The sequence below is a fragment of the Schistocerca piceifrons genome, chromosome 3 (assembly GCF_021461385.2).
Source record: "Schistocerca piceifrons isolate TAMUIC-IGC-003096 chromosome 3, iqSchPice1.1, whole genome shotgun sequence".
NCBI lineage: Eukaryota > Metazoa > Arthropoda > Insecta > Orthoptera > Acrididae > Schistocerca > Schistocerca piceifrons.
In genome coordinates, this window is record NC_060140.1 from 663,740,744 (window position 1) to 663,768,627 (window position 27,884).

The following is a 27,884-nucleotide window of genomic DNA, read 5'->3' on the forward strand; positions in this document are numbered from 1 at the left end:
CCCCACTTCCACGGCCCTCTGAGCTCCCTTCACTTCTCAAGCGGGTGTGCTTGCACTGCAGCAAAATTCAGCCACCACCTCCGGCTGCTCATACACCTCTGCGCGTGTACGTACCGCGCACGCTAGACTCTTGTGAGTACGTGTTTCTCAGAGACGACTCAGTCAAAGCCCCGCTTCAGTCGCCCTACACAGGTCCTTACAAGGTCGTCAAACGCTCTGAGAATAACATGGATCTCCTCGTAAAAGACTCTGTAATCACGGTCTCACTCAACCGAGTGAAACCAGCTTTCATTGAGCCTCAGGTGAACCTCCCTGATTCTGCCCCTATTTCTCCCACTCCTGCTTTGAGCGGCCATCCATCTTCCCACACCATGCATTCAGGTATTGATTCTCCACAGCATGCTTCTCTGCCGAGCACTGCTCCTTCTCCGCATTCATCTAATTCGAGTGGCCAATCTTTTCGGGGCTTCACTCCTCACAGCCCTCGCAGTCGAACTGCCAACCACTCGGATTCTACCATTGGGTTACCATCTTCGTGTGACAGCTCTTTGTCACGCCGTTCAATCCACGCTGGCTCCTCATTGCCTTCGGTCACGCTCCCTCGTCTGTCAGCTGATCGCCCGAGGTTGTCTCCTGCGCAGTCCAGTGCACCTGCCACCCCCCTCTTAGCAGATGGTTCCCCCTGCCATGGCTTTCCCACACCTCCCTGCCTCCCTACCATTGCTCGTACAGGTGCCATCCAAGAATTCACAACACATGTGCACCCTGATGACATACATAAATTATCTGTTGTCGTAGATGGCGATACGGTGTGTGTGGTACTCGCGTGTGACAATATTGAGGGAGGAAGTGCAGAATCTCGTGTGGTGCGCCGCTTTAAATTGAGCAGAAGTGGCGCGTGTGGCAATTTGCGTGCCTTTGTTAGGCCTTCTGGCAAGGTGATTCTCTGCCTGCCGGCTGCCGAAGTGCTACACCTCCACTCCAGGATGGGACGTCGTTTTCAGCCGCTGGCGTCGCTTGCTGACTTCACCGTCGATGTACCGGGTTTCACCCCCCCGGTCTCCTACCAGTCAACCGCTTCCACCTGACGCAGAAGAACTGTGTGTTACCTTCCTAACTTCTCACCCCCCCCCCCCCCCATTCACAGGGACGTACTCCATACTGTGAGGGGGGGGGGGGGCTATGTGGCGTAGAGCGCCATAAATATCTATATTTGTTCTGTGCGTAAGTGTGCTATCTTTGAGGAGAGGGCTTTGGGCAGGATGTGGGACGCTAACGGCAGTTAGCCTCCGGACTTGTATCTGTGAAGAAGCTAAGTGTGAATAAATCTGTATCTGAGTGACTTCTAGTTGTTTACCTACAACTATTCCATATTCCCTCACCAGTTTCTTAGTCACGATGGACTGTGTTGTTTTCAAGAAAACAAGATGGCCAACTTTGTGTATGTGACAACATTAAAAGCCACAATATATATTCAGTCAGTCATTGACATACATCCGATTACATGATATGAAGAGCTCATTCCAAAATTAGCCTCTGGACAATATTTTTCCAAGACGGGCATGTCAAAAGCATATTTTCAGCTACAGTTAGGTGACTAGTCTAGAGAGTTTATGGTATAATCAACAAGTCATTTTGTATGTATCATTATAAGTGGTTGCCATTAGGTGTAGCTATCACTCCAGTGTTTTTCCACTATACCTAGAACAATTAATACAGGACATTCCTCATCATGCAAACTACTAATGCAATATCACAGCCAGTGGTAGTTCTAAAGGAAAAAATCTTAAATTATTCCAGACATTAAAAACATACGGTTTGTGTTGTAATCTTCAGAAGCGTGAATTCTTCACACCTGAAATCAAACTACTGGAACACATCATTAGCAAAAAATGTTTTCATTCAACTCAGAATTATGTTGAAGCAGTTAGTCAGCTAACTCCATCTACAAATATCAATGAACTAATCTCTTTTTTTAAGTAAAGTAAATGACTATTGGAAGTTCATTTTCCAGACCTTATGCATGTCTCAGTCATTAAACCATCATGAGATGGAAGATGCTTGCCCTGTGCCACATCTACTCACCAGGCATCTCAGCACAGATCAAGCAAAGAGCCTACACCTCTGTAATGTGTCGCAAGTGGTACCACTACAAAAGTTCTTATCTTGGCCACCTTGGCAACACCTGTGTGAGCTTTCGGCTCTTGGTAGAAGACACATACTCATACTTCCTATATGTGATGTGTGCAAACAGTGTGATGTCAGCAGATACCATCAAAGTATTAGAGAACATTTCCATCTCCCCACACACCCTCATATCAGATAATGGTGTTCAGTTTATGAATGGCCTGTTTCAGGATTTCTGAAAAAGGAATGGCATCTCACTTCAGCATCATTACATCTGGCCTCGAATGGCAAAGCCAAACACTTCATCTGAAAAATTAAAATGCAGATGATAAAAGTGGTGACATCTTTTAGCAAATGGGGCATTCTTAACTGCTTCCTGGCATCTTGCTGCATGATTCAGTCAAAGGGAAGTCATCAGTGGTACTTCTTCATGGCCTCTGCCACATCACATTACTAGATTTTGTACTCTCAGCACCAGCACTCCAAACTACCAGACATGCAGCCCTATGGAGTTAGCTGAGTGGTTTGGACACACACCCTGGGGAAGACCCCAGGATGGTTTCCCAACATTATCAACATGGTTTTCAGCTCAAATATATGTGAGGCGAATAGTAACAGGGCATGCCAATCAACTCTGACCACACATACACGAGAGGAGCACTCAGTACTGCTGCCACTGTTGGCATCTGTTGGGCTCCCAGTACCAACCAAGGTCAAACTGCCAACCAATATAGAGACACAGCTCCCAACACCCAGAATATCCACAAATTTTACCCCCTCCCAATCTACTGGTGAAGCTCCTGCCAAAGACTGAGACTTTTCCCAGCCACACCAGCTGGTTTTGAGGGGGGTAGGGGGGGGGGGGGGAAGCCAGATCTTTTATTAAACAAAGATAGCTGTGGCTCAGATGCTGCTGTGAAATAGCAACATTTCGCAGGATTTCTTGGTAGAGGTGTCCAGGCAGCAGAACACTTATCAGGGTTGCCATAAGTTTCCCCAAGTGAAATTCCCTGATATTTCCTTGATTTCCAGACAAGTTTTAGCATTTTTCCCTGACAAATTTTGAGATCTCAAGGGTTAGTAAAGACATAACTTGACAAAAATTGTAAGGACTTCTGCATTTCTAAACGAGTGGGCAAAAATCTTAAGTACTAACATCAACATCTTGTATAATGAACTGCTTTTAGATGGAGAAAGCATGCCAGATAGTATATACGTTTCATTAAGACCACTAATGTTATTTTATTTCAATACAGTGAAACACATTTGGCGATAAAAATACACATTTTGTTGGAGGCACAAGACAGATTTAAGATACCTTCACTTCTTTCAGAAATATCCTCAGAAAAAAGTAAGCCTCTTGAAAGAAATGTATCGAATAAAATTTTGGTTCTACCATGTTCTTTACTGTCAGGTATTACCCACTGTGATTCTACAGATGTTTCTATCAAGAAATACAGGAGTACACAGTGTACTAACCGCCAGTGACTGCCACGATTTTCTTCTTCTTATCATCCATGGTTTCTAAGATATAAACTACTTTCGAAGTGACAAAATGAACTAGAATAAATAAAATGTCTATAAAACGATGCACTATAAAATGTACAATATTTCCCTGATTCTCCTGATATGTTAGAAACTTCCTGATATTCCCTAATTTCCATAACTTGTGGCAACCCTGCTTATTGATACTAAAAACAAATTGGTCTGCAATGGTACTCGGAGGTGGTGTACTCATGGTGCATGAGACACCAACACAGGTGGAACTGGCAGATGGAACCACTACTTTGCAGGTGGATGTGAATATAATCATGCATTCTGGATTGGACTGGTCACCTACAAGTTGCATGGACTTGATTTGTGAGGAAACCTTTCACATCACATTTTGTGCTAGTCAACAGCCACTAGGCCACTCTGTTGACTTTCCATTCATTTACGTGTGTGAACTGTTCTTGTTCTGTGTCAATAAAAGCTGAGCACAGCTGTGACCAGAAAGAAAATCTACGGATTTACAAAACAAAATACATCCTGGTAATAAAGTGTTTTAGTTGATAATAGTATGTGAAACTAAATTCCACAGTCATGTGCAGATTATGGAATTTATTGAAAGGCCAAAATAAATGCTGTGGTTACAGTTTAACAGAGCTCTATGCTGGTCAGAAATCTTCATTATATACGAAGAATAATTTTCATTTCCACTATATTATCTTCTTTTCTTTTACTATGCTAACACACATTAATGTTATCCAGAAAGAGAGGCTCATGTGAATCCAAACATGGAGGGCATGTAGAACCTTGTATCAGCATGTGATTAAGCTTTTCATGAAATGCATCTGATTAAAGCTTTTCATGAATGATATACCGCGTGATCAAAAAGTCAGTATAAATTTGAAAACTGAATAAGTCACAGAATAATGTAGATAGAGAGGTACAAATTGACACACATGCTTGAAACGACATGGGGTTTTATTAGGACCAAAAAAATACAAAAGTTCAGAAAAGTCCGACAGATGGCACTTCATCTGATCAGAATAGCAATAATTTGCATAACAAAGTAAGACAAAGCAAAGATGATGTTCTTTACAGGAAATGCTTAATATGTCCATCATCATTCCTCAACAATAGCTGTAGTTGAGGAATAATGTTGTGAACAGCACTGTAAAGCATGTCCAGAGTTATGGTGAGGCATTGGCGTCGGATGTTGTCTTTCAGTATCCCTAGAGATGTCGGTCGATTACAATACACTTGCGACTTCAGGTAACCCCAAAGCCAATAATCGCACGGAGTGAGGTCTGGGGACCTGGGAGGCCAAGCATGACGAAAGTGGCAGCTAAGCACACGATCATCACCAAACGACGCACGCAAGAGAGCCTTCACGCGTCTAGCAATACGGGGTGGTTCTAACAAAACCCCATGTCATTCCAAGCATGTGTGTCAATTTTTACCTCTCTATCTACATTATTCGATGGTTTATTAATTTTTCAAGTTTATACTGACTGTTTGATCAACCGGTACATGTGGGTTTAGCAGCAGCCTGTCTTATGTAACTGGAAAGACCACAGTCACTTCAAGCTAAGTCAAAGACAGTCCATTAAAAAGTGGAAATTTTAAAGCAAGTGTAGTATCCCTAGTGTAATTCTTTTGTCACCTCTGATTCAACTTGTGCAAGGCATACAGCAAATGTAGTGAACTATGTATGCACACAGTGGACAGAAGAGGGTCATATGCAGTGATGAGTGGGTGCTGGAGCACACAATTGGAACAAAATGAGGAATAACCATCCTCTTATTTGCAATGTTCCACTGTTTTGTCCAAATTGTTGCCACAATAGTGGAGCTCTTCAACAGGTATGAACATGTCTGCTTCAACAGTTTGAAGTTACATGCTGCAGCTTGGACTGGTGGTACACATACCATTAATTTATTGTCCAGAAAACAGAAACACCACAGATTGCAATGGACACACAAACAGAATTGTTGGTGTGCTAGGTGGTAAACCAAATGTAGTCCTTTTGGGTGACTCCCACTTTAACCTGTTCTTCAGTGATGGCATTATATGAGGGGTGTACGAAACTACACTATGGGTGCAACTGAAATCTTTATTTGAAAGTAATCACCAGAGGCCTGAGCACAACTATCCCACAGTTCCATGAGTTGAAGAATTACCTGCTCCCAGAATTCCTGTACTGTGACAGGAGCCAGTCATCCACTGTGCGCCTCAGTTTGTCATCTGAGTTGAAGTGCTTTCCTCTGATATGTTTATTTAGTGTACCAGGCTGTAGGGTAGATGTCAAACTACTCCCATTTGAGCTTGGCCATTACATTTTGTGTGAGACTGGAACACTGGATGTGCATTTTTTATTGTGTAGCAGAATCATTCCCTTCATGAGCAGCCCATCTCATTTGCTCTTGATGGTTATGGAGTGCTTCACAGTACATGTCACTGTTAATGGTTTTTCCATGCTCCAGGAACTGAATGAGTATCAGACCTTGGATGTTGAAAAGATGATGAGCACCACCTTGCCCACTGAGGGCAAAGGTTTGAATGTTTTACGGGAAGGTGATAATGCATGCTACCAGGGTCTAGATGTCTTGCTAAGTTATCCCACAGCAGCACATGTTCTTTAACTGGTTTGGTTGTTACGAGGTTTTGTACCTTTTCATTTGAGTGCTCCTTAGTGGCAAGTCTGATAGTATGCATTATTGCGAGCTGTGTAATGTACATGGGACAGTTGTGGTGGACAGGCAGGTAGTGAGTACATCGTACCCCAGGAAGAACAGTGACACAATTCAAAAGTGCAATACCCAAGAAAAATAGAATTAAAGAAATCAATACTACTTATATTGAAACAGTATAAGCTTCCTTTTAATTTCAAGTAAGTATTTTAGACAGTAAATTTCATTACATTCTATGCAACATTGATATGAATATGTCATTCTGTATTCACAGTTGATTATTCTCCTCAAGTATTGCACTTTTGAGTTGTGTCACTGTTCTTGCCAGTGTGTGATACACAAACTGAGTTTCACATTTTGAGGACAATTTGATCAATAACAATTACATCACAAATGTTTCACAGTACCTCCACATGTCATACTATTGCAGGAAAGTACCCAGCCATATGTGGCGAGGAATGTACAAACCTTCTTCAAATAATTATATGTACCACTTCCCCCATTCCCTGTATATTCATAAGATACATCACCCAGCAGTTGTGTATGGCACATAATTACTAGGAAACATGTCTGTCATAGTTCTCTAGCAACCATTATGGATTCTATGTCTTAAATACATTATATGTTTAAAATACACACCACATGGAAGGAGATAGAATAATTACCCCCCTCCCGCTGCCACAGTGTTATGATATTGAGAGGCTGTGACTAGAGTACACAGGGATTCACACCATATTAAACTCTCAAACTTAGCAGTCATTTAAAGTTCTGTAACCCTTTTTGTTTGTGTATCATCATTTACCTATTATTCTCTCTGAAGTTTAATTCAGCAGTATAAATGTTTCTTCATGTTGCACCTATCATACTTTTGGAGTTATTCTTGGTGGAAATAGTTAGTGACTCACCCTGTATAACAAAACTAGTTGTATCCGAGGCTGAATGAGGGAAAATTATTTTTCAACAAGACAGGGCACACCATCACTAGAGTCACAAAGTGCATGAATATCTGAATGAAACTCTACTGAGCCTTGGAAAAGTCATCAGACTTCTCATTTGGCCTCCTTGGTCAATGGATTTGATGCTCTGTGATTTCTTCCTATGGGTTTTCATTAAGGACAATATTTATGCACCAACACTACCACATAGCCTAGAACAGCTGAAGAGCTGGATTCATACTGCCATAACATCACTGACGATGGACATGGTTACCTGATTACTGGAGGCATTCGAGTACCAATGTGATCTTGTTCATATTGCTGCTAAAGGGCATATTGAACTTCTGTAACCTAAATTTTAGAGATTCGTAAATGTGTGTCCCAGGCTTCATAGTTGTCTGTCTTACAGCTTAACAAATACATGAGTTCAAAATACAGATATTCTTTTTAGGACACTGGCTATTTCATGACGTCCCTCTATTGAGCTTGACATTACATCAAAATTTCAGAACACCACTGACTTTATTCATCTCCTGTGGTGAAAATGTGAGAAACTTTAATTGATTGTTTTCCTGTGCCAGAGGGAGTGGGGATCTGCTGATGTCTATTTCCCCATATAGCATGAGTCATGACAGTTAGTCATTGGCAAATGGGGTGTAGATTCCTGTTTTCCTCATGCTAGACATGGGTGATGCAATAGCTGGTTCTTCCTGGTAATGCTCTTGTCTCAAATTGCTTAAGCAGCTTATTGCATTCTGATAGCTGGCAACCAAGAAAGAGTAAGCTTATAGCAATCCTCTTATTCATATTGTTAGGTTGTTTTAATATTTCAATGGCCTCTCTGATCCTAATCCATTTATAAAGAAATGAGGGAGCACTCTATGGTTGAGATAGTTTTAAAGACAAAGACCTTAAGGAACTGAGGCTGACATAGTCAAGGGACTCAAGCGAAGAATTTCACTCATGCCTAGAATTTATGGAGTACCAAAAATACACAATGAAGGCCATAGTTTGCGATAGTAAATGTAATCAACTTACACAGCATACAACTTGGCAACATACAGTGTGTCTCAAAAGGTATGCAACAACTTCAGTGTCTTATATCACCCAAACTAATTAAGATATTCACACCATGTTTGGCTTATGTGACAAACTCACAAAGTTTTGTTTGTGTGTGCTCCAGGTTGTCATGAGTGAAGTATAATGACAACATTTTAAGAAAAGGCCCAGGTTCAAAGGAACTTCCAAATATGGAATAGGAAGCTCTCATTCTCACAGACATCAACACACTGGTGGTACAGGAATTTTACACAGACACAAAGCGTTGACATGAAGCATCATAATCGACGATCTGGGCCAAGTGAAGCCAAAACAGAATGGATATGGTTGGTTTTTCACTGCAGAAGTCTGTTTGGAGTGACATAGGTGCTGCAAACCCCAAAGGTGACCGTGCACCAGGTCCTCTGGAAACAATTACAGATGTACCCACACTAATTGCAGCTATTGCTTGCATTGAAACCAGATGACAAACCATAAGGTATGCAGTTCACTGTGGATGTTCTTTACCATTTAGAGCAAGATGTAAATTTTCTAAACAATCTATTATTTTCTGATGAGACAACATTCTATGCGTGTGGTCCAGTAAACAGTTACAATGTTTGGATCTGGAGCACAACCAATCTGACAGCGTGTGACAGCCTGAAAATGAATGTGTGGTGCCGTTTGATGATTGAATGCATTGTGGAACAATTTTTTTCTCGGAAAAAGCCCACTTAACTCTAACAATTACCTTGATATACTGGAGCTGTTAGTGTTAACATAACTGAGTGAGCACCAAGACACTGTCATTTTCCAACAAGATGATGCACCATCACACTAGGCTGAGATTGTGTGATATGTTGTAGATCAGGTGTTTTCAGATCACGTTATTGGCAGGGATGGTTCAATTCCCTGGCCTCCTAAGTCACCTGACATTAAACTGATGGACTTCTTTCTATGGGGGTACCTCAAAGACACAATCTACCAAATGCCTGTTAACCACATCGAAGATTTAAAGAACTGAATCATTGCTGCCACAGCCACAGTTGATGTGGGTATGTTATACTGAGTGTGGATAGAACTTGAATACAAACTGGTTGTTGTGTCCAGAATGAGATTTTCACTCTGCAGTGGAGTGTGCACTGATATGAAACTTCCTGGCAGATTAAAACTGTGTGCCCAACCAAGACTCGAACTCAGGACCTTTGCCTTTCGCGGACAAGTGCTCAACCATCTGAGCTACCGAAGCACGACTCATGACTGGTCCTCACAGCTCTCCGCAGGAGAGCTTCTGTAAAGTTTGGAAGGTAGGAGACAAGATACTGGCAGAAGTAAAGATGTGAGGACCGGGCGTGAGTCGTGCTTCGGTAGCTCAGATGGTTGAGCATTTGCTCGCGAAAGGCAAAGGTCCCGAGTTCGAGTCTCGGTCGGGCACACAGTTTTAATCTGCCAGGAAGTTTCATGGTGGTTGTGTGTTCACCAAAGATGCACATATTGAATCTGATTGAGTGGCATCTACATCTACATCTAAGTGATTACTCTGCTATTCACAATAAAGCTCCTGGAAGAGGGTTCAATGAACCACCTTCAAGCTGTCTCTCTACCATTCCATTCTCGAACGGCGCACAGGAAAAACAAGCACTTAAATTTTTCTGTGCGAGCCCTGATTTCTCTTAAATGATAATTTCTCCCTATGTAGGTGGACACCAACAGAATGTTTTTGCAATCGGAGGAGAAAACTGGTGATTGAAATTTCATGAGAAGATCCTGTCGCAACACAAAATGCCTTTGTTTTAATGATTGCACTTCCAATTCACATATCATGTCTGTGGCACTATCTCCCCTATTTTGTGATAATACAAAAACTTTGCGAAATAATGCGTTACATAAGCCAAAAATGGTACAAGCATCTTAATTAGTTTTAATGCTGTAACACATTTAAGTTGTATGCATCCATTATTCAGTTTGTAAATTAAGATATCTAGTTGGCAAAACAGGTTCTTACATAAAGCCTTCTACACACTTTATAAACTCCCCAAACAAAATATTAGTTATTTGTTTCAAAGAGCACATTAATTACTTTGGAGTGCTAATGACAGTGCAGAACTGGTACATGGTGGTCATGTGTCCATTCGCCATTGACTTAAGTAATGGCTGTTAAATGATGTATATATGCCAATCAGCCATTTGAACCAACAGACTAGGATGGAATGATGTGAAGACATAAGAGAATGGCAGAAAGCAGCTATTGTGTTTGGACCTGCTCATAACTACATTCTGAATGAAGTTGCCTACATAAGCAAGGTGGTTGTACAAAAAATATCATAACTAAGAGTGGCGGAGGCAAGTGTCAAGCCTTGTCAATGACAATCGGAATCAAATCGTAGAAATTACTGCTTTCAGTAATTGCAGGTCCACCTCAACCATTCCAAGTGACCATTTTGAAGTGAACTGCATGCAACGAACATGTAAAATTGAGTATCTTGCAACAGGCCTTTGCTCACAGCAGCACATACAGCACACTTGTTAAATGGACCAAACAACACAAAAACTGGAGAGTACCTCACTGGACATGTGTAGTGTGATTTGACAAGTTGCGGATTGCCACTTTTCCAATTATGTAAGATTTAGAATGGACTGGCAATCCAATGAGGCATTTAACCCTCAGTGTGTAGAGGGTATGGTTCACTGTAAGTGGTTTTGCAATGTTTTGAGGGCATTTTCCATACAATGACTTGGGTCCACTCATTCAGGGTACCACGAATGTGGACAAGGATGTTAATTTCAACATTCTTGGTGACAAAGTGTCGTTCTTTGTTCTTCATGATGACAGTTGCATGCCCACATTCACTGTTTGACAAGGGTGTAAGACATCCTATCACATCTCAACTTGCCTGTTAAATCACTCAGACGCAGATCAAATGAAAACTATTTGAAACATTAGTTGAAAATAGTAGTCAATATTTCTGTAATTCAGTAGCTCTATTGGACCTAATTATCAATGAGTGGCTTCAGATGGCTCTGGCATACCAGAAGAAACTTGTGAATTGACAGTGTTATCAATACTACAGTTAGTTTAACATGATATTAGCATTGTGTTTTCTGAGGGACTAACACCTTTTGTCCAGTGTGTTTAATATGCACAAAGAGAGAGACAATTTTAACAATGGATCTCATGGTTACCTTCGACATAAAACCCTATTTAGAAACTTGTCACTATATGAAACTGATCTGCCAGACCAGACTGAGCTATTTTTGTTATCAACTTGCTTCAAATCATGAGGAAAATATCACAGACAGACAGACAGTTTAGCATTGAGTTCTCTCCTCTTCTCATTAGCAGCTGACATATTAACAGGCGCCTTTATTTGAAGCAGTGGCACTTAGTTCAGCTCCAATGGACAAACTGTTCATCATATGGTCCATGCCAGTAAGGCAGAACTATACATGTTTTATCAATATTCAAATAAGTGAACATATTAATGACACTGGATGGGACACTATCACATAGAGCTTACTAAAACCCAACACATATGGACAGGTACTTCCGTGCTGTATCTCACAATCACCCAACACAGACAAATTCAAGCCACCTGCCCACTCATTAATGTCCCTGCCTGATGGTTACCATCCCAAACTAATACACAGAACTACAAAAACCAATAAAAGAATGAAAGACAGGCAGGACATAGATCAACTACGGCCAGCAGCGTGTTTACCTTATGTGAAGGAAGCTCCATCTACTGCAGATATGTGCAATGTGGACTCTGAGTGTGGAGACATATACAGCAGAGAAATTGGCATGCCAGCTGCAAAACACACATGGGAGCACGAGTCCTACACATTGGGTGACCAAACATCAGAAAAACTGTGGCAGGAAAATGAAATTCAGTTAAATCTGTGTGCTCGCCAAGCAGCAAGACGTGGTCAAGTGAAAGACCAAGGAGGCCTCTGCAACATTAAAATGTCATAATGACATGAACAGAGAGACTTCCTATAGACTTATACCTCACTGGCTGCCAGCCATCAGAGCCCTACAGACTGCAGATACAACTTGAAACATGAGCATTACAATCGAGAAACTGCCGCTGAGCGAGTAATGTCAACCAGGAGGAAAACCCCCATTCTCTGATGCCTGCCAGTCATGGTTCATGCTATACTGAAGCAACAAACACTACATACCCACTCCGTCCACCAATGGAAAGCAATCTAACAAAGTTTCCACTCCTTCCACCACAGGAGACCAATAATATCAATTGTTTCCAAAAATGAGATGCAATTTCACAATCACTAGGAGGACATGACAAATATAATGGACACTGGGAAACACATTATGCCAGTACACACAGATGAAGACCACCATGACCATGACCAAAATATTAGTGACAGTAATTTTATAATACAACATAGCACCATACCCAGTAAACATTTATGTTGATTGTGTGATATTCATGTTAATCACTACAAGCTGTGCTCTAATTAAAAGTTATGGAGCAGTCTTGAGCTATGGATTATGTGACAAACCTTTAAACTGTTGCCTTCATGATAGTATTTTCCAATGTAAGTCTGAAGTTTGTGACAGTTCTCATCTTCAGTCTGCAGTTCCAGCCACCATCCTATTATTAGGCACCCATCTTGCTCCTGACCCAACGGCTTCCATTCCCTGACAGTACCTAAAAAATAAAGAAATAAATCTCTTTTTATTTCAAATGACATATATGTCACAGAATACATTTTTCTGTATATAAGTACTTCTATAAATCTGGTGAACACTCACAGAACACAGTCTAAATAAGAAATAAATTGTCACATTTAAAATCAACTTGCAATATAATTAAAATTATGTAATGAACTAATACCTTTGTAATGTAACATTAGATAGAATAGCATTTTAATATCAAGGATGACATATAAATAGCAGTGATGTGCAAGCTGACATCACAAGCTAATGTTTACCAGAAACATACTTTCGCAGTTAGTACTTGCATTCTAGCATCATAATTTAACAATTCACAAAAATTTTAAAATCACTTTCAAACAGTTCATTACTGATGTATCTTCACTCATAACACAAGCCTGTCCGTACAGTTCACAAACTCGCTTAAAGAGGTCACGTGGGTTGCCCCTTGGCACTCTCCAGTGAGCCACCAAAGAAACAGTATTACTTAAGCAATTACAAATGAGTGGTTGGACTATACTGTAACCCGTATTACTGTTGTTCAATCAATGTGTTCAGTGCACAACCTATACTTCACAGTATTTTACACATTTCTCTATAAAGTACTACATTCCATAAATCACATTTGTTCTTGCTGTAGCGAACTTGGCAACAAGTGAGGGTTACATTTTCTCTACACTTTAGTGTCAATGCTAAGTCACTCGACAAACATCTCAATGGAAGAAATATTCCAACATCTCATTGTCCAGCAGCAAGCCTTTGTGGAACATCAACAGGCTCTCACCACTATTCTAAATCAAGTGGCATCAGCATTTTCGTGGCAGTTTACTTTCCCCCCTACAAGACAAGGTTACACCAACATTTTGAGGTTTTTCTCATGGATGATGTAAACCTGTGTCAGGCTTGCTTTCACCGTGCATTTATCAGTTGCTGTAGCAACTTTTGCCTTTACAACAACCGGCCAGTTGATAATTTGATGAAATATGCAGGCTTCTCTCAACCTATTACTGTGACAGAACACATGTCACTGCAACACGTGACCATTGTCAGAAACACCCAAACCAATCTTACAAAGCCTGGGCTGCAGAAGTACATGGGATGAGCCATCATTGTAAATTTGTCGCTAGTAACCATCATGAATCCTACACTAATCATGTGGTGAATGATGATATTATTTGTCTAGTCCTGGATAGGGAAGTCTGTGAAAAAGCACATCAATGTGGGAATCCGAAGCTTATGGATGTGCTCAATACAGCAAAGTCCTTTGAAGTGACACGGACCACAAGCAGTCAGATTGCAGTGTGTGAAGAGGTATCAGAAATTGCAGTCAACCACTCTTAGGCATGCAGTAAGTGCTCAGGATAATGGGGAAGTCATTGCAGGAGTACAACCTACGACTCAGCGTCACATGAGGCAGTGTCGGTTATGATCACAGCAGCAACAGGCCATGACACAGCAGCAGCCATGTTCCCTACTTCTGTCTTGTCCATAAAGCTTTATTCAATATGAGCATGCTGCATGCACTAAGCACTGGGCAGTTTGCAGTAAGTGTTGAAAGAAAGACCACATTGCATCAGTGTGTAACTCCTCTTCAAACGTGGCAAAACACAGTGGTACTGATTGACATAAAAGGTGTTGCTACAATGACTGTTTCTCCAAACAAACTGTTTATTGACCTGTGTGTGTTTAATAAACCGCTGTAAATGCAAGTGGACACAGGGGCTGCACAGCTTTAGTAAACATGGACGTGGGCTCCCCTCATCTCGCGTTTCACGTAAGTTTGTTATTTACACTAAACAGTAGATTCTGACCATAGGTCAGTTCTCTGCTCCTGTCTCTTACAAATCTTTTGTTTACCCTTTCACCTTCTTTGTTGTGGATCATTTCCATATTGCAAACCTATTTGGATGAGACGCTTTTAATGCTTTCTGTATCTCCATTGCCAATTAGCTAAATTTAGTGTCAGATCTGTTTCTGTATCAGCAACTGGAGTCCCTCTGCTCTGGGTTTTCATCTCCATTTTCCCTTGGGCTCAGTTGTGCTACCATTTTTCAGGCCCACATTACTATGAAAGAGTTTGCCCGCCCTCATTTTTTTCAGGGCCAACAGGTGCCTGTTGTGTTGTGCAACTCTGTCAAGGCCAAATTAGATGATCTGACATCAGTCGATGTCATTTGGCTTATTTCCTCCAGTGAATCGGCTACACCACAGGTCATTGTTAAGAAGCTGACGGCTAAGCTTCACCTCTGTGGTGACTTCAGTGTCACAATTAATGCACAGTTCATGATGGATATATTCTCTGACCTGCCCCAATGAGTTGCTCACAAAATTGTCAGGCGGCCACTACATTTCCAAGATCAATTTATCAGAAGTGGACTTCTAGCTCCCCTTGGATGAGGCCACTAGGCACCTTCTCGTTGTCAATACAACTTTCGGCTATAACAATAACAACACTTGTCTTTCGGCATCACTAGCACGCCCGCAATTTTTCAGTTTTTTAGAACAGCTGACAGCCTCTGCACCTGGCTACATCAATTACCTCGCCAATATCGCTGTTTTGGGTTCTTCCCCCAAAGAACACATTATCAAACTCCAATCATTGTTTTCTGTTTTGCTGTCTATGGGGCTAAAGTGCAATTTCAAAAAATATCAATTTTTCCAGCCATCATCAACTGAGTGCCTAGGTTTTGAGGTATACCACACAGGGGACAAGCCGTTGCATCACCATGCTGATGCAACTGCAGATTTGTCGCAACCAACGTCCATTAAGGAACTGTCGGCATTTCTAGATAAAGTTGCGTACTACCATAATTTTTTACAGGACGCATCCACTGTTGCTCAGGCACTATGCACACTTCTGTGTAAAAATGTGCCTTTTTTCCGTGATCCCCAGCTTGTGACTGAGTGTTCTCTTTGCTTAAATCTAAGCTTCAATCTGCCACATGTCTGACCACATTTCAGCTGGGTCAGCACCTCTTGTTGGCTATAGATGCCTCTCAGCATGGTCTTGGTGCACAAATACGCAGATGGGTCTGAATGACCCACTGCTTATGATTCTAAGACTTTAACTCCCGTTCACAGCAGTATTCTCAGATTGAAAAGGAGGCTTTAGTGATTGTGTTCACCATCAAGAAATTTTATGTCTTCTTGTATGGTTCAAAGTTCCATTTAATCACAGAGCACAAGGTATTGGTTACTCTTTTTAACCCTTCGGCATCCGTACCAGTCAGGCAGAGCATTATTTGCAGCAGTGGACTCTCTTTCTCTCCCATTATCATTATCAGATCCATTACTGGCTGATGGTGCAACACACCAATGCCGATGCCTTATCTCGCCTTCTGATCTGGGTGAACCAGATGTTCGATCACGATGAGTTGCTTTGTTTCTATTTAGATATTGAGAACCACAACATGGTCAATGGTTTTAACATCACTAGTGCCACTATAGCATTCATCATCACTGTGGATCCTGTACTTAGCCGGTTCCTCTCTTTTGTGCAGCACTGTTGGCTGGAAAAACCCCCGACTAGTGCCTCAGATTCCTTGTGCACTGCCTTTATGTGTTTGACAGAGTTATTTTGTTAGCTATGGAGGATGCAGCTCCTCAGGTTGTGATTCCTGCTTCCTAATGCCATAATGTACTATGGCTTCTGCATGTTGGTCGTTGGGGGATGGCCGGGCATAGAGGGGGATATTACATGGCTTATCATTGCTTTGTACTTACTGTGTTCAGCAACATGTGGCCTCGCAGATGACTTTTTCATCCTGGATGATGACATGGCATCCGTGGGAGCGTCTACATGTCAATTTTGCTGGGTCCCTCCTAAATCAGTCTTCGCTTATTGTAGTGGACATCTATTCCAAGTTTCCCTACATGGTGCATTGTCTATCCACATCCACAGCAGCCACTATTTCAGCCCTGTCTAAAATTTTTGCAATTGAGGGGCTTCTGTATACCACAGCTACAGATAATGGCCCCAGCTTGTTTTTCGAGGATTTGCATCTTTTTGTCAGGCTAGTGGTGTTTGCCATCTCTCAGCTCACCCATCTCATCCTCAGTCTAATGATGAGGAAGAACACTTTGTTCAGATGTTTAAAACTTAGATGTATCTGGCAGGTCACCTGAAGCTGTGTCAAACCATTCTTTGAGTTGGTACTGTTTCGCTCCAGTCGAGGACAAAAGCCCAGTAAAGCTGCCACATAGGTGTCACCCACAGGCCCCCTTTTACCTACTGCATCTAATGCCACATCCAATGACCACACTGGTTCTGCAACAGTTCCAGCCAGGTGCGTCTGTCAGGGCTTGTGGTTTTGGCCACCGCTGAACTGGGTTCATGCCTTCATTGAGCGTCATCGGGGCTTGCACCTGTGCGTCGTGTGCACTCCTTACGGGTGGTCATCCTGTCACTTCAACCAGCTGTGGCTGTGGACAGCACTGTCTATTCTGGAGGGCCCACCATCTCCCCTGCCCTCGATGCTGCCAATGCCTGTTCCTGGTTTACAGATGGTCAGTTTGCAGCAAAATGGGGGTCGCTGCCTGGAAGATTACTGTCTGGGGTTCCTGCACTCCTTGACTGTCATCGCCGACACAGCCCCCTCTGCAGTGGATGCCGCAGCTGCCACCACCTCTGTTGCTCGGTCCTATGCAGCCATCATCTCCGACAACCCTGCTGATGACTCTGGTGCCAACTGCTGACCTCAAAGAGGACATCGCTATCAAGATGTCATCCCCGGTCCAGGCCCTACAACCTCTCACAAGAGGTGGGATGGCCACCAAACCAGCCCCTCATCACTTCTACCCCTACTCACTGGTGCCTGCCCACTGCATGCTGCTGCAGTCACTGTCGTTGGGCGATAAAGTGGACGTCAGCGTTGTCACTGGTGTTCCCCATGACTTTTAGTCTCAGTGCCTTTTGCGTTTTTTCTCCTTTCATGGTACCAGTGCTTTTTTTGTACCAGTAATTTTTTGCCTAGTGATTTTATGTATGTATGTGGTTTTCCCACAACTGGAAGGAAGGAGTGATGTACCTCCACTTATGATGCACACAACTTCAGAGACCGCACATCCACAGTTCACAGGCCCATTCAGAGGGGCTATCTGGGTTGGCCTCCTGGCATGCTCTGGTAACTGCCAAAAAAACAATACTATTTAAGTGATTGCAAACAAGTGCTTGGCCTATTCCATAACCTGTATTACTGTTATCCAGTTGATGTGTTCATTGTACAACCTGTACTTCATTGTATTTTACATATTTTTCAATAAAGTAATGCATTCCATAAATTGCATTTGTTCTTGCTGCAGCAATTACTAAGTACCAAGTCAACATTCTAAGTCATCTTTGAGACAATCCTTGAGACATTGAGTGTAGTTTCTTAGAAACTTCAGAAAAATTAATTTTAGGTACAAGCAGTGACAACCAATTGTTTAATGAAATATTAGTTTATTTTTATAATTGAGCCATATTTGTGTCACACCAGCTCTGAACACCTTGCCACGTGGGTCATATCCTTGTGGAAGACCAAGCTGCAACACTTGTTCTACACACCCATCCAACACATCCCTATATTCCACTCTGTCATAGACATATTCTACCCAGTCAGAGGCAGGAATCCTTGTGAAAGAAGTCATATCATTTGCTGGCTTTGTTTTAACTTTTGCATTGCCATTCAAGTGGACAGAACCACCAACCAACTGTCCACCCAAAAAGAATGGCCACTGACAAACTAGAGTCAAGAGCATGGATGACCACCCTGTGGCTGACATGCTGCTGAGTAAAACATGTTGGACTTTAATGGCTGATTCACAAATTGTGCCAACTGGACCCCCCCCCCCCCCCCCATGCTAACTTATATTAATTACACTGATAATAGTATCTTCCTTCCAACATCTCTATAGATTCTGCAAACCTCCAAGTCTCAATCTTTGCAAGAATTTGAATATTTTGGTATGTTTTACAAAGACAATGTATAACAAACATATCACTAAATTCTGCTGGTGTTTTTTTCTTTATAATTTGCTAGCACTTGGGAGCTAAGTAAAATGAGTGAATGAATGTATAAATACCGAGATTTCTTACAAAACACTTAACCAACCCATCCTGGAATATTGCTCAAATGTGTGGGACTCATACCAAATAGAACTAACAGATGATATTGAATGTATACAAAAAAGGGCAAACAAATGGCCCCAGGTTTGTTTGACCCATGGGAAAATATCAGAGATGCTGAAGAAACTGAAAAAACCACCTGATGAAAGGTTACCTGCAAGAATCAGCTTTGAGTGAAAAAATTCAGGAATATACTACACGCCCCTTCAATCACTCCCCCAGGAATTGCAAAGACAAGACAAGACAAATAACAGAATGCACAATGGGGTATAAATTATTGTTACTCCATAGCTTTCTGTAGCAAGAGGTGCAATAGGAAGTACCCTCTGCCATTCACGACACTGTGATTTGTAGAGGATACATTTATACCATTTATTACGAGTTTATATGTTGAGTTCATATAACCTGAATTGTAAATGTTCATTAATAACCAAAAAATAAAGGATTTTCGGATGTGTGTACAAGTGAACATTTTTTCTTCTTTTCATGTAAGGAACCTGTCCCTAAAGTTTGTAAAAGTACTTGTGAAACACTCTGTAGGTTTAGATTTAGAAATAAGAAATTGAGATTCTGAAGTCCAACATTAAGCATAGATACCTGTCTGTTGCATCATGGTCTTTGAGAGGAGACGCATCTGTCATACAATGATCAGCCACATCATCATGATCACCAACCTAATAGCTGGTATGTCCAACTCTGGCAAGGATAACAGGGGCAACACATCATGCCAAGGAAGTAATGAGGTCTTGGTAGGTGGCTGGAGGGAGTTGGCATGACACCTTCCTTTACAAGTCACCTAATTCCTGAAAATTGTGGGGAGGGGGTGTTGAGCTCTGATACCACGTTCAATCTCATCCCAGATGTGTTTTAAGGGGTTCAAACCACTCCATCACACTCCTTGCCTTATGACATGGTGCACCATCTTGTCGAAAAATGCCACTGCCATCTGGAAACATGATCATCGTGAAGGGGTGTACGTGGTCTGCAACCACGGTACAATACTCCTTGGCTGTCATGGTGCCTTGCACAAGCTCCCCTAGACCCATGGATGCCCACATGCAAGTTTCCCAGAGAATAATGGAGCTGCCACCGGTTTGGCTCTATCCCACAGTGCAGGTGTCAAGGAGCTGTTCCCCTAGAAGACGACGGATTTGTGCCCTCCCACTGGCATGACGAAGAAGATATTGGGGTTCATCAGACCTCACAACACTCTGTCACTGCACCAATGTCAAGTGCTCATGGTCACGTGCCCATTTCAATCGTAGTTGGTGATGTCATGGTGTTAACATTGGCACATGCATGGGTCATCAATTGCAAAGGCCCATTCTTAGGAGTGTTCAGTGCACTGCGTTTTCAGACACACTTGCACTTTGCCCAGTACTAAAGTCTGATATTTGTTCTGCCACAGTTTACCAACTGCCCTGTTTTACCTGTCTTCCAGCTCACAATGTCTGACATCTTTAATGAAGGGTGGTCATCCAACCCTGCCACATGTTATAGATGCACACCACAGCACTCAGAGAGATCACACTCCTTCCCCATTCTACACATGGACAGCACACTCACCAATACAACGTGCACCGTGCGTGTTCCTGACTAGTAGTTATTCCTCATCAGGTGATGATGCTATTGCTTGGATGGGTTTATATTGATAGTAGTTCAGTGGTCATAATGTTCTGGCTGATCAATGTATTTCTCAATACTAACAGTCAAGTCTCAGTTAAACAATGGAAGACCTGAAGTAGTAAATTATAGAGTCAGCCAAAAGTTTATCAGGGTTGGAAGTGAAAGCTTTTGTTAAAAGTTAAAATGAACATAATATGATCATTAACATTATAAAAATACATAAATGACACTTCTGAAACTGTAGAATAAGTTTTTGTTTCACTGGCCCCATGCTTGTAATATACTCTGAAAGCAACAATAGATGTAGCTGTGGTTTTTAGGGCTTTATCTTAAAAAGATAGGGTTGCCATAGGTATTTTGGTAGTGTGATTGCTTGAGTGCAATAATGGTATGTGATGTTGGCTAACTGTTAAGTAGTCAGGGGCATCAGGATTTTCCACACAATTAAGAAGTGTGTCTGTCTGCACAGCTGTTTGGCAGTCACACAACAAATACTAGTCTAAGGGCATCATGTTTGGATTGTGTGGGCAATAATAAGTTATACAGTGAAAGCTACTGCACAATATCAGACTGTAGGCATGCACTGTCATGAACAAACAACTGTCACATGGGAGCATGGTTCTGTGGATTATCTCAGTGACAATACCAATATATATCCATAACTATTAGAACTAAATACAAATGCTTCAATCATCTTTAAGCATCATTACATGCAACCAGTGTCATCAAGCAAAATTATGTGTAGAAAAAGTAAATAAAAAGGTACTTATCCAAATATCATCAAGTACAATTAATGGTTGCACTGCAAGGCATCGCATATTATTTGACGCTCATACACATCCTGTAAGATAATTTAGTTATGACTGTATACCCATATAATATGTAATAACTCAAGCACATAACAGAGATGTCATTCTTCCAGATAACTAAAAAAGTCATTACGTTCTGCATGTTTAAATACATATTATAGCAGCAGACTGAATCTGGGACTGATGATGAAGTTCCTGGTAGATTAAAACTTTGTGTTGATCCAGAACATGAAACAAGAACCTTTGGTTTTCACAGGCAATTCCTCCAGCTACTGAGCTATTCAGATACGACTCACAAGTTTACTTCCGCTAGTTCCTCTCTCCTACCTTCGAAGTTTCACAAAAGTCCTCCAGCATACCTTGTCGGCTTCATACTATGAAAAGAAACAATATAGCAGAGAAATGACTTAGACACAGCCTAAAGGATTGTTTCCATAACGAATTTTCAGTCTGCACTGATTTGAAATTTCCTGACGGGTTAAAACTGTGTGCCTTACCAGGATATCAACCCAGAATCTTTGCCTCTGATGGACATTTCTCAACCAGCATTACGGGATTGTGGTTTTAAAGCACCACCTTTATTGCAATTGGTAATCTTTACTTTTGCTTCTAGTGCCGGAATATACTTGTTTCATTTCAAAAGAACCGGCACAGATGAAGTAATTGCAACTAATAACGAGAATCAGTAAGCAACGTCATTGGAAATTGGTCAGAGTTGTAATAAATTAGTCAGAGTTATAGTAATTATAAATAAAAGAAACCAACTTGACTCAGAGCGTGTGCTTAGCCTGCGTGGCTGTATACAATTTTGAAAAACTGTGTAATCTGCATACTTACACTCTCAAAATCTTTGTAAAAGCTTAATACAATATAGCATAGTTGTAACTATAGAGAGTAAATTGGATAATTTACTGCAATGCTTTTTATTGAAAGGTAAGGTTAATTTCAACTATCTACCTATGAATACTTGTTTGAAAATGGAATTATTATATTCCGAGAGTAGCAGAAAAATATATATTACCATGCTCAAAAAAATTGGTACTTTAACATACACAGTGCCAGCCATATAAACATTTGTGGTATCCATCACACATAGATTCGATAATACTGAAACTGTTCACTAACAATTTCATACAAAATGGCATATGACACTTTTGGGCAGTTACTGTGACTCCATAATCATCAACTGCTGACTCTTTTAACTTCAATGGATCTAGATAACAGAAACTCCTTCAGATCATTATGAATCATGATTGCTTGTTCCCCTAAGTCAAAGACCAGTAACATAACAGCCATAATTCTTTAAAAATTGCATTCACACATATGAAACACATGTTCAAAGTTTGCTGGAAGTAACTAAGAGCTCTCATTCACAAATACTGGATGAATATTGTTCTAACCAAGAACACAAGGGAACACACTGTCATAAAACAATTATGGTTTATTAGGTCACAGAGTGACAACAACAAGAATACACTGGATATATTTACAAGTAATTTATTTATTTAATCATATGGCTAGGGCTGCCCGTCGGGCAGGCCATTTGCCAGGTGCCAGTCTTTCAATTTGATGCCACTTTGGCGACCTGCAGTCAATGAGGATGCTAGGATGATGATGAGGACAGCACAACACCTAGTCCCTGGGTGGAGAAAATTCCCTGACCCAGCCAGGAATCGAACCCGGGCCCAGAGAATAGACAATCCGTCATGCTGACCATTCAGCTACTGGGGGCAGACATTACAAGTAACGAATACACATGACAACTGAGAGCCCAGAGGCCCATGCATGGCCATATAAAGATGCTGTCTCTTTACTGTGTCGCTGGAGTAGTTCAGTGTACACACAGCGGAACAGGTGAAGGCAGTCGGTGACTGTGTTACCCCTGGCAGCCACCTGAAGTGGCAGTGGGTGTGCCGTTTGAATGTTGACGCGCACTACGATAGCTGTAATGGCCCAACTCACGTCTACTGTGGCAGGAGTGCAGTAACTGGCAGGTGATGACACTCGTCCTTCCTTGCATGGGGAAGAACCAGGCATCACCATCCATGATGCTGTGACTGCATAGACATCCACGTATGCGTGGCAGTGTCAGGTGGTGATAGTCAAGGTGTGAGAAGTATCTCATCCACTCAGCCATGTACATATAGACGAAAGTGACTGGTACAAGGACACCCCCAATGCCCTCAGATGCCTGGGTGATTGATGTACGGGACTGGCGACTGCAGGCAGGAGCCATCTGGACATTGGTAGTCCGCCACAAGGGATGTCGTTACAGAGAGCGTCAATGGCAGATTGGAGAGAAGAGGCTGTAACAACAAAGATGCTGCTTCTGTCCCCACTGCCAAAGCGCCAGCTCAGCGCAGTGTGAGATGGAGGTCCTGGCCGCAAGAAGCAAACCTTCCATCAGTGCTGACAAAACCCTGAACACCAGAAAGGGGCCACCGTTAGGCCTGCCTGAGACTGGGAGTGGCTAGGGGCACTGAAGAATGAGATATCACACTTTGCCATAGGTGGGGGGGGGGCCCTTCCTGGAATGGAACTAGTTCTGGTGGCATGCCATAAGTCAATCTTCAGTGTGAACAATGAAAATCGCATCGGCTGAGGATGACAACTGGAATCTAGTGAGGGTGACATCCAAAACCCAAGGCCCAGACTGGTGCGCTGGGCACAAACTTCGATGAAACCAGTGTTGTTTAGGGATACCTGCTCGGTAGCAGAAGGGCGAGTGGCATCTGTGGCTGTTGGCTGTGCAAGAGCTCGGTTGAATTTTTGGTCCCAATTGGCATCAGTTTCTAAGAGTTTAAAAAGCTGTGACAGACTCTGTGGCCTGGAAATATCCTATGTATTTGCACATCTGCATCTTAAACATCTGAACAAGGTGTCCCACCTTGTCATTTGACTGTGGATAGAAGGGAGGCACCATGATGTGGTGAATGCCATTGCATGTAGAAAAGTCCTTGAAAGATTGTGCCATGAATTGAAGAGCACTGTCAGAAACCACAGTGTAAGACAAGCCTTCTATGAAGAATATCTTCGACAATACCTTGGCAGTTGTGTCTGCTGTCATTGATGGACAATAAACAACATAAGAAAAATGACGAAAAGCACCAATGTTCAATAAACAGAAAGGGTCTAATAAATGGACCATCGAAATGAATGTGGACTCTTTTTCAAGACTGTGTAGGGACCAAGCATGGTGGAAAAAAAGTGCGTGCAGCACCACCTGCTTACACAAGCACCTGTGGCAGGCCGTGACAAGATATTCCACTTCCCAATCGATACAAGCCAAAACACATGAAGGTGCACTAACAAGTCTGTGCAAGAGATTACCCTGTGACCTGGATGTAATTATTGATGGACCTCCTGCTGCAGAGCCACTGGAACGACAACATGGGGAGTTCACTCTTCCATTGGCAGGAGAATAGCACCATACAAGAGGGAGAAATGATGGCGCAGTGTGAAGCAGCTCTGAAGCCTGGCCCAGCATATTGTCGGGCCACCACTGCTCTACCACGCATACGACCTGCCAGAGCACCAGCGCCAACCCCAAAGCCAAAGCAGAAGCAATATGAGAACTGGTGATGGGGAAGCCAACCACCATGAGCCTTGCCTCCATACCCAGTTGAAAAAGGCAGATCCTCCTTGTCGAATGAGGAGTCAGAGCCCATAGGAAGTCAGGACAGAGCATCCAAATTCATATGTTATGACATGCTAAGAAAATAAATTTCATAATTGTGCTGGGGCAAGAACAGAGCCCAAAGCTGAAGATAATGAGCGGCTTTGTCCAGTAAGATTGCTAATTGGATAAACATGGAAACAAAGGATTATCGTCAGTAATTAAATGAAACTTTGTACCATACTAGAACACATTAAAATCTTTTAAGGCATAGGCAATAGCAAGAGCTGCTTTTTCTGACTGGGAATACTGTTGCTGAGAAAAGATGGGCATTTTCAATGCAAAGGCAATAGGCTGTTCGGAGACATCTGAATGGCAGTAGTGGGCCAGGACTGCCCCTGCCCTGTACTCAGATGTGTCCATGGCCAGAACAAGATGCTTGTCAGGTTGAAAAGTTGCAAGACATGGCTCAGAGCAAGGACTATTCTTAAGCTGCACAAAAGTATGCTCACAAGCTGCAGATCAAAAAAAGCAGCACATTTCCACAACAATAGATGCAAGGGGTGGGTAACAGTAGCCACCATGGGAATGAAATCATGATAGTATGCGGCACTGGTGAGGAATGCCTTAAATTCTTGTACATTAAATAGATGGCGCAAAGCCATAATGGTGTCTGTATGTTGTTACAAGGAGCACATGCCCTGCTGGAAAATTTTATGATCCAAATAAACAGACAGGGCAAAGCCATAATCGTGATCATGGTTGTATGTTATTACAAGGAACACATGCCCTGCTGGAAAATTTTATGACCCAAATAAACAATCACAGGCTGGAGAAAACGAGACTTGGCAAAGCTAAATCTCAAGTGCACAGCTTATACAACCATAAACAAAATATGAAGGTTACAGAGGTGATACTCTGTGGTAGCACCTGTCACAATAATATCATCGAGACAGTTAATGCACTGAGGGACAACCAATGTAACCTGTTAAAAAAAAAAAAAAAAAAAAAAAAAAAAAAAAAAAAAAAAAAAAAAAGTTGACAGATGGCAGGTGCACCTGAATATTAGCCGTTGATACTGACAGAGGCCAAAAGGCGTATTAACCACAAAGAACTGTATTCATGCCTCATCCAATGGAATATGGAGGTAGGCTTCAGCCAATCGATTTTCAGAAAGAACAGATCCCCAGCCAACTTCGTGAGCAACACCTCCAGGACAGGGAGCAGGTAGGTGTCCATGATTGCTCATGCATTAACAGGGACCTTGAAGTCGCCACAGAGCTAAATTTTACTAGACAGTGTCTTTATGATCACTAAGGGCATAACCCATTCACTTGAAGAAACCAATACAATCACTCTCAGTGACATTAAGCAATCTAGCTCCGCCATGGCTTGGTCACTTAAATCTACTGGTATTGGTCGTTCCTGAAAAAAGTGCGGACAGGCAGAGAGTTTGAGCTTGATGTGTACTGTGAAATTATTTGCACAACTTAATTCAGAACACAAGGAAACTCAATTCATGATTGGGCACTTTGTCTGACACAAATGCACTGCACCCATAAAAGAAAGACCAAAAGTAGAAAAGCATCTAAGCTAAACAAAGTTTCAGTACTCGCATCATTAACCATTTAGCATGTGATGGAACAGACAACTCACCTGTAAGGTTTGTCAGCCATGAACTGGTCACCAATATGAATCTCCTGTTTGTTACACCTTACCAACCTGTGCTCGATGCACGCCAACAGTGGGTACCCAAGTCTGGGAGTTGAATAGGGACATGGCAGCTCTCATGTCAATTTGTAGGCGTAACAGCTGATCCACCACCCGTGCTTAAGTGAAAAGTTTGTTGTGGCTGGCAGACAGTAGCGAACACAATGACAAGGAATATAAATATCGATGTTGATTGATTCCTGCAACGACTCTTGAGGGGACAAAGATTGACAATGGATCTAGTGACAACAGACAGACTTGACATCTTTGACGATATACATGTCAAAACTGGTGTCAGTGGCCATGCGCATGTAGAGGAACTATGGCTCAAGTTTAAAAGAATAATTGACCATGCACTAGATGGATATGTACCTAGTTGAAGAGTTTATAATAGTAATGAAGAGAGATGCTGAATGAAACGCATTTGTCTGTCAAGAGAGCAATGGGTGAAGCCTTCAATGACTACCATGTCAGAATATTGTCCAATGATCTTTCAAAGAACGCAAAGAAGTTCCGGCCATATGTAAAGGCCGTGGGTGATAGTAAGGTTAGTGTCCAGTTCCCAGTGAATGAGAAAGGAACTGAAATTGAGGGTAGTAAAGCAAAAGCTGAAATGCTTAACTCCATTTTCAATTGTTCTTTTAGAAAGGAAAACCCAGTATAATGCCCCAATTTAATCCTTGTACCACTGAAAATATGACTGAAATAAGTATCAGTGTCAACGATGCTTGTATGCAGGTGAAATTGTTAAAACAGAACAAAGCTCCAGGGCTCAATGGAATCCCAGTCAGAGGCTATACCGAATTTGTGGCTGAGTTAGCCCCTCTTCTAATTATAATCTATTGTAGATCCATCTAAAAAAAAAAGGTGCCCAGTAGTTGGAAGAAAGTGCAGGTCACACACATCTACAAGAAGGGTAACAAAAGTGATCACAGAACTACTGTCCAATATCCTTGACATCAATTTCTTGTAGAATCTTATAACATATTCTGAGCTCAAACATAAGGACGAATCCTGAACAGAATGACCTCCTTAGTGCCAAAAAGCATGGATTCCAAGATCAT

The 27,884-nt window shown here is 41.9% G+C and overlaps 1 protein-coding gene across 2 annotated transcripts in view; it reads right to left on the bottom strand.

Moving 5' to 3' along the window:
- LOC124787777 (protein pigeon) overlaps nucleotides 1–27,884 on the bottom strand; it is a 485,699-nt gene that overhangs the window by 391,993 nt on the left and 65,822 nt on the right. For both annotated transcript variants that reach the window (XM_047254670.1, XM_047254671.1), the window contains exon 2: nucleotides 12,800–12,948. In XM_047254670.1, coding sequence (XP_047110626.1) covers nucleotides 12,800–12,948 — 149 coding nt within the window. The remainder of the gene's footprint in view (nucleotides 1–12,799; nucleotides 12,949–27,884) is intronic.